Source organism: Arachis ipaensis, chromosome B06 (assembly GCF_000816755.2).
Source record: "Arachis ipaensis cultivar K30076 chromosome B06, Araip1.1, whole genome shotgun sequence".
Lineage (NCBI taxonomy): Eukaryota > Viridiplantae > Streptophyta > Magnoliopsida > Fabales > Fabaceae > Arachis > Arachis ipaensis.
The window spans coordinates 122,562,809-122,571,302 of record NC_029790.2 but is presented as its reverse complement, the minus strand read 5'-3'; the positions used below and the strand labels follow the sequence as shown (position 1 = coordinate 122,571,302).

The 8,494-nt window shown below is 39.2% G+C and overlaps 1 protein-coding gene across 1 annotated transcript in view; it reads right to left on the bottom strand.

The window, feature by feature from the left end:
- Nucleotides 7,298-8,494, bottom strand: part of LOC107647457 (vacuolar-processing enzyme-like) — a 5,021-nt gene continuing 3,824 nt past the window's right edge. The window contains exon 7 of the mRNA XM_016351530.2: nt 7,298-7,738. Coding sequence (XP_016207016.2) covers nt 7,559-7,738 — 180 coding nt within the window. The 3' untranslated portion in view covers nt 7,298-7,558. The remainder of the gene's footprint in view (nt 7,739-8,494) is intronic.

Sequence of the window (8,494 nt, the reverse complement as noted above, 5' to 3'; positions counted from 1 at the left end):
TACGGCGAGGCGGGGTCGGGTAGAGCAAAAACCCGCCCCTACCCACCCCATTGCCACCCCTAGATGTGACAAGGGTTGGCTGAGATAAGGGAAGAGTTTTGGTGGTTGGCTGTGATGAGGATGAAGGAGGTGCTGAACTTATTGGGCTAACAAGCTTCTTAGGCTGTGGATCATGTTTGGTTGAACAATTGGGCTTAGTGGTTCCCTTGGGCCTGCCTCTAGGCCTTTTTGGCTGTGCTGCATTGTTGGACTGGGTTGAAGATAGTGGCTGTGTTGCTAAAGCAGCTTTCCTATTGACAACTAGTTTAGGAATGGGCTGGAAAGAGGCAATCTTCCTTCCTCCCTCGGCAGCTGGAGGCTGTGATTTGGTGCTTCCCTTCTGTTGTTTGCCTTTGTTGCTAACCTTCTTTGAATGCTGGGCCACATAAACAATTGCAATTTACCATAATAATATTATACTTAAGACAGACCAATACCTAGCAGGAAGAAAAATTAAAAATCATACCAAATCCTCAACAGGTTTAGGGCATCTGCATTTGTTGTGTCCAACAGACCCACATATAGAGCACCTTTGTTTCTCCCCCTTCCTTGACAAGTGAGTGTGGCTGCTCTGTTCTTCATCTCCAACAGTTGGTCTCCTCTTTTTCATTGGCCTATGACTAGGCCTTCTATACGGAGATAGCATAACATCAGGATGTGTTGTTCTCTCCCAAAGATCTAGTCCGTTCAACGGGTGTATGACTGACTTGTAGCACCTCAAGTACACTTCTTTCTTATAATAGCCATCCACAAAAGATTCCAAGTCAATCCCCTTGAATTTGATGCAACTAATAGCATGGCTACAAGGTATGCCACTCATCTGCCACCTTCTATATGAACATTCATGAGTGCCTAAGTCAACAGCAAACTTGTCTAATCCGTTAATGGCGGCACGAATCCCTACACTTTCGTACAGCTATACCAGCAAGTGCACTGGGTCATCCATGTAATACCTGAGCGAGTCAGGGTCGATCCCACAAGGATTGTGGTTTGAAGCAAGTTATGGTTATCCTGCAGGTCTTAGTTAGGCAGATCAGAAGGTTGTTGGATTGAATTTGGTTAAACCATAAAAGGAATAAAGCAAAAGGGGTAGAAAATACTTTGTATATTAGAAGGGAATCAGTGATAGGGATAAGGTAAAGGATTGGAGTTGCTTTGCCTTTCTAAATTAACTCTAGTGTTACTGTTCTCTTTGCTTGTGAGTGATTTCTTCAATGGCAGGCTATATGTGATTGACACTGGTTTGAGCAGCTGCCAATACTCCTCCAGATCTGAACCCCAGGTTTAGTGCGGATCCATTCTGATTGAGGGTGAAGCTCATACAGTTCATTCTCCTTAATGATTCTACTCAAAACGCCAAAGACAAGGTCAAATCTTTTGGATCAGAGAATGTTGCACCTTGGGTTCTAGCCTCTACCATAGAGACCCTAATCTCCCCAGAAATTGGCTGAACTAATGTCTCGAGAAGTCCCCAATGAAGTCGTGGATTAGCCGTCTGAGAGACGTATATTCAAGCTAGTGGTTCATCATTATCCGATGAAAGACGCACTCTGAACCCATGTAGAATGTGATAACCTTATGCCATTTCAACGCATTCATATTGATGAAGAACGAATATACATCTTAAAATTAATCAAACCCGGATCGAAGAGAAACAGTAATGCTTTTATTAATTCATAGGACTCAGCAGGGCTCCTCCCCTCAACCTAGGAGGCTTAGAAACTCATACTGAAAGGAAATACAATCATGAATTCTAAAATATGGTAAAAAGTGTCTCCCTCCTTTCAAATGATTATGTAAAATACACTTTAAATACTAAACAGATGACTAGTAAGGGTAAAACAGTCTATCTAGTGCTAAAATCCATTTCTGGGACCCACTTTGTGAGTGTTTAGGCTGAGTTTTGATGAAATCCATGTACTTAGGCTTTCTTGGGTGTTGAACTCCAGTCCTGGAACCTTTTTGGGTATTGGACTCCCGCTTGGAATCCTTTTCTGGCGCTGGACACCAGAACTAGTCAGATGGCTGGCATTAAATGCCAGTTTTGGACTTTCTAATCCGAAGCAAAGTATAGACAATTATATATTTCTGGAAAGCTCTGGAAGGCAGCTTTCCATAGTCTTTGAGAACGCTCTATTTGAACTTCTATAACTCCAGAAAAGCTCTTCCAAATGCTGGCAACAAACCCTGCACTCATGAAATCAATGAGCATATAGTTAGGGAGACTTGAGTTGCAATAATTCACAATGTAAATGAAATGAAGTATGCTTACTTTCTATTGATCAGACATGAAGGTGGATCTTCCCATCTTCTCAAGCCCAATATCAGATGTAAGATGATTTAGAAACCAAGTCCACGAGTTCTTGGTCTCGGCCTCTACAACCACATATGCAATGGGTAGCATTTGATCATTCAGATCCCAACCAATTGTAGTGAGCAATTGTCCTTCCTGGGGTGTCTTCAAAAATCAGCCATCTAGACCAATGAAGGACCTGCAATGCTGGAAGCTCTGCTTGCATGCTTCCAAGCACACGTAGATCCTCTGGAAGATGCAGTAATTGGTCATAGATGAGGCTGGTGCTTCATTATCAAGATCTGGGGACCTCTGCACTTGTATGCGAATAGAGGATCCTGGATTTGCCCTCAAGAGCTCTTGTCCATAGTCATAAATCCTCTTATACTGCTCTCGGAAGGTTCTCTAAATTTTATCTAGTGCAATCTGCTTGGTCTTACTTGCCATTGACTTAGTGACAGTCAAGTTCCACTTTTTTTGAGCCTTTGAAACCATCTCCCTTATCTTCACCTTAGGATTTGCTTCAACCTTCTTCTTAAACACCTTGCCAAGCCATTTCGAGTGTAAAATCCCCACCTTGTGTGCTTGTGTACATGTGTGAGTCAAATTCATGTTGCGGAGCTGTCAAGTATCCCGAACAAACAGCCCTAACCATCTTCATATCACACTTCCTAAACCTGATTGCCCTTGCGGTTTGCACAGCATAAGCAGTCATAGAGTCCTTGAACTCCTCCCGAGATGCATACACAGTGCCAACTTCCCAATCGTATTAATTCATATCTTTTTGTGCCTTGTGAACTAGATACCTCACTCCCTGCTCTAAATCGGACCCCTCAGCCCCAACTTCGTGATCCAAATCTAACTCATCACTGTTTCCTCCATCGTCATTTTCAAAGTCCTCATTTGCTACACCCTTCTTTTTCACAGCCCTGCACTTTTTATTCATGACATTCACATCTTGAAACCTACTTACATCAGGATCAAGCTCATCATCACTGTGGTAAAGTGCAAATCATCTTCACTGTCGTCCTCTTCTCTAGATGGTTTATACTCTGAATCGAGACTGTCACTATCACCAGAATTACCACACTTAACTTCCTTATTAACTTCGTTGTCCCTCTGCTTTGCCCCAAAATTAGCAGCACCTGGTTCATATTGGTTTCGCCCTTCCTCTACTCCACTATACACAACCAGCTGTTGCCCCTCACATATGTCAACCATCCCATGTTTCTCCCCAACATCAATGTAGCCAGCAGCAGGAAACACGTCTTCCTCCTCAACCTTGTGAAAAACATACAACTCTACATAATCTCTCAACTCTGCTATTTTACACATGGCAATCAAATCCGCATCACCTTTAAACAACTTCAAATTTTCCTCCATATCTTCATGTGTCGGATCCTTGAACCACAACGATGGGATATTCTCCTCCACGTAACCAAACTGCTTTAGCTCCGCATAGGCTTCAAATATGGACCACCGATCACCATCAATCTCTTCTATCACTATTGTTTCTCCTCCCACATACTGTAATGGACCGTTCTAATAAGTAAACCATCCTCCATGGTAGACTTTCACTTTAAAATACCCATTGTCCTCTCCAACACCCTGAGTAAATTACTATCAGATCACATTACCATATTGCAACAATAGAAAAAAAATAAAAAGACGAATCACATAGACCTCCCTATTTCACAGTAATGCTAATTCCTAGTCTCAACATACATGGTCTCTTTTCAACCATCAACAGACTACCAAAACCTAAACCTTCTAACCCGAAACTAACCACTACGAGGAGAGCTACTGTAGTCAAAGGAAGGAGGAAAATCATACCTACGCAAACCCTGCGAGTACTGCCTGACTGACTGTTCGCGCCCCTTCCTTCCAGTTGCTCGAACTCGCCTGCTCTCTTCAGTCCAACAACAACTTCCGTCCTTTCCTTCTGGGTTAGGGCATGCTGCAATCGGTTTGGTTTACGAAGCGCTGTGATTAATGTTGTGGTTAACGTTGAGGGTTTACATCGAATTGAAGACATAAAGTGTTTGGCGCGCAACACTAAAGCTGAAAAGGGTAGCTTCGTTGTAACACCCTCGCTACTACAATGTTACGCTTCCGGCTGTGCCACTCTGGTAGTAAGAAGTATTACGACTACTTTATATACTTAATATTAAAATAGGAGCCTTTGACTCAACACCGTATCGCTGATTTCTTTGAAAACTGAAAATAAATACTTTATCTTAAAAAAAATAAACTGGCATAGATTCATATACAAGACTCCTTACATAATAGCTTATAATATAATATACATATAAAACATACAACTCCTATCCCTCTTACAAAATTATAATAACAAAGACATGGAAAGAAAAATTATCTAACTAATACAACATCATATAAACCAAAACGCAGTAAAACTCTTCATAAAGCTCCTTCATCCGATTCCTGAAAAGGTAAAACTGTAGGGGCGTGAGAACCTAACCACATGGTCTCACCACGGAGTTTCAGAATTTCCATAAGAAGATATTTAATAAGAAAACTGTTTTCAAACTCAGTGATTATCGTTGTCTTATGAATCTTTTAATAACCAACGGCTAATCACTCAAAACCTTTTCAAAGAAACAATATTTAATTTTTCAGAAATCCAAAACCTTTATTTTCTTATAAGAAAATCTTAATCAGTTTCTTAGGCGGTATGAATAACTAACCTGTTCCAAGCATAAGTTCATTAAGTCTATGCTGAACCAACTTGATTTTCCATACTTTACTAATATCTCAATCAGAAACCAATCAAATCAGAAGCCAATCATGGCCTTCAACCCATCACATAATCAATCAACGCAATCATCATCTCATCATCAATACTCAATCTCAAAAGTACCACATCAGAAGCAAACATAGGCAAAAGAGACAAGAAAAATACAGGTATAGATAACAGTTACAGCAAATAGATCAAATAGCAGTTAAGAACAGTTTAGAAATTAGGCAAACCGAAACAAATTCAAACCCAAACAAAGCATACAAATGCATATGATGCATGCCTGTCCTATGGCTGATGATATCATCTGTCGGTTATATAGCCAACCCGACACGTCCTGGTAGCTAACCGTGGACTGAAACACCCATGCGGAGCAAGTGGGTTTGAGCTACAACCTCCTTACTACTACCCGCTTAACCCAGAGCCAGTGGAATAACCACTACTGCAGCTACTACCCAGGCAGGTGTTTAAAACCTCAACCTAGAGCGAGTGAAATAACCACTACTGCCGCTACTACCCAGGCGTCACAAACATACATTTATTCATTTTACATCAAGCATCATCATTATCAAATCTCATACATTAACCTGGAGCAAGTGGGACGAACCACCATCCTTGCTACTACCCAGGTATCACAATCAGAATCACATTCAATATCATTTCATCAACCACAATTCATTCGTTTCTAAATAAAGCAAAACTCAAAACATATCCCTTTTCAAATTATAAAATCCTTTTAAAAATCCAAAGCGTTCTGACAAGCACTTCAAACAAAATCTCCAATTTTATAAAAATTTGGGCAGTATCTCCTCTAAAACTTGGATTCTTCCACCCTTTTTGGATCCCAACCAAACCATTTCTCAAACTCCTTTCAACTCAATTCCAAAATCAGACCAATTTCAATATCTCAAACCATTCTCAATTTAAATTCATTTTTCAATAAATCAAGCTCATTTCTAATATTAAAATCCTTTCCAACTCTCAATTCTTTTCCAACAAAGTCAACCAACATTTTCTTAAACTCTTTCCTATGGTTTCAAACCCAAGTCATTCAAGACAACTCAGTTCAATTCATAAGAATCCATAATCACTAGAAATATTTATTTGCATCAATATCGATTTATAACAATTCTTGAGAATAAAAATGAGTTTAATGAAAATGCCCCTACCTCGATCACGACTCAACTACACGACAAAACTCTTTTTCCTCTCAGCCCGCAGCAGTGACAGCTTCAATCACGATTCGCAATAACCAGAACTCGATTCTACGTTATCAAAACCTCAGAATCTCTAACTAAACACAACAGAATACTGATTTTCAAAGGTTTCGAAATAAAAACGCTTACCGTAACAAAGGAGTAATGACTGAACCAAACTGCGGAAGCTTCGGCGGTGGTTCCGGCGGCCAGGATCATGGTGACACGGCCTTCTCCTCCTCTGGCAGTGACTCCCGCAACAGCAACCTCCAAAATTCAAACACTGAACTAATCTTCACCAAATTCCAAACCTTGATTTTGGAAAATCCCAATCTATGAATCTTCATTGATATCGTGCAACTCGCTGACAACCATGGCAGCGGCGGAGACGATGCACGACAACAACTCAGCAACGGAAGCGCGACGGAGCTAGTGGCGCAAGACGCGATGACGACCATTGGCTTCCTCTCGGCGAGCACAAATGACAGGGATGATGGCCTCTCTTCTTCTCGGCGCTGCTCTCTGCCTCGATTCTGGTAAACGCGACGACGATGATGATTAGACAGCAACTGCATGGCGATGGCGGCGGCAGGAAGGAACGCGACGACCTTGACTAGACGTGGTGCTTGACAACGACGGAACGCAGCTTCGATGGTGATAGGGCGTGGCGGCGGCGACGAGCGGGACGCGGTCTCCCTCCTTCGTTCACGCCGCAGCCCTTTCTTCTCTCTTTTCTTTCTCCGTTTCTCTCTTTCTCTCTCTCCCTTCACATTTATTTCTTTCCATTTCTTCTTTTTGTTTTCTAAAGTAGCTGGGTGTTTGGTTTGGGGAAGGGGATGGCGGTGGAGTAGAAGGTTAGAGTTAGAGCCGTTTAAAAAATTTTAATAAAATTAGGGGTATAAAGTATTAATAAAAAATTTAATTTTAACAAAAATAACATGATTTAATCGATTATATATATTAAATTTTAATTATTAAAAATTATTTTAAAAAAAAAATATTTTAGTCGTCTTTATAAAAATAGGTCCTTCTTTAATGTACATTTTTATACTTGAGAATCTCCCCCGCCAATCATTAATACGTTATTGACATCAATAAATGATTGAGATGAGCGAACTTAAGAATCATGCTAGCTTTTCCTAATGATCTAACAAGCTTTCGCTGATGCTACAATCATTTGCTCTTCAGAAATGCCAGCATTGCATATGTTAGCAAAAGTCCTCGAGTATTTTTTCCCGTAAGTTGATAAAGTGCCACAATGGTTCTCATAAATTTTCATCTGCATGAAACCCAAGTGGAATTAGTGATCACCTCCTCAGAGCCACTCTTTTCTCCAAATAAGATATTTACAATACGTTTTATGTTATTGTCTACTTGCTCCCTCTCAGCTATTTCAAGTAATAATCTCTTTTCAGCTTCTGATTTTTCACTCGAACCTTCTGGAGCAATGCTCAACTTGAAATCATAAACAAACAATTTTTCTCTGATCTTCAACATTTAATTTCCAATTTCAAGTACAAAGTGAAAATAGAACGAGATAAATAATTTAGTTTTGACGTAAATATTAAAGTGTATAATTTTTTTACAAAAATGCTATTTGCACATTATAATCCGTCACTAAAATCAGCCACTAATATATTTGTACATAAATACATGTGTGGTTTAATTTATTTTCAATGTATATTTGTATTCTAACATATATTTTATACTGATGACTGACTTTGGTAGCTCATTTTAGTGTACACATAGCATAGTCATTTTTTTTATATTATCATGTAAAATAATTAGTTCATTTATATGACAATTAAGTAAAAAGGTATGATGAAAGGTAATTTTTTATTTGTAACACACTATATATAAATATATAATAATATCTATTGATGTAGAAATATGTGATTAGCTAGATATTTATATAAAAATTTTGAGTGGTGCCACATGAACATCGATCTATCTCAAGATTAGCAACTACATCACCTACTATAAATATTTGATTATAATAGCAAATCTAATTTGAGTATCAAGAAGAAAAATAAAGAGAGAAAAATGAAGAAGGTGCGGGGAAATATAGGAATGGAGAACATGTTATAATTGAACCAAAATTTACAATTGTAATAAAACCTAGATTATTCATATTTATAATAAAAAAAATTGAAATGACCACGTGGGTTTGTGGTATGCACACAAAGAATTTAAAAAAAAATTATATTTATT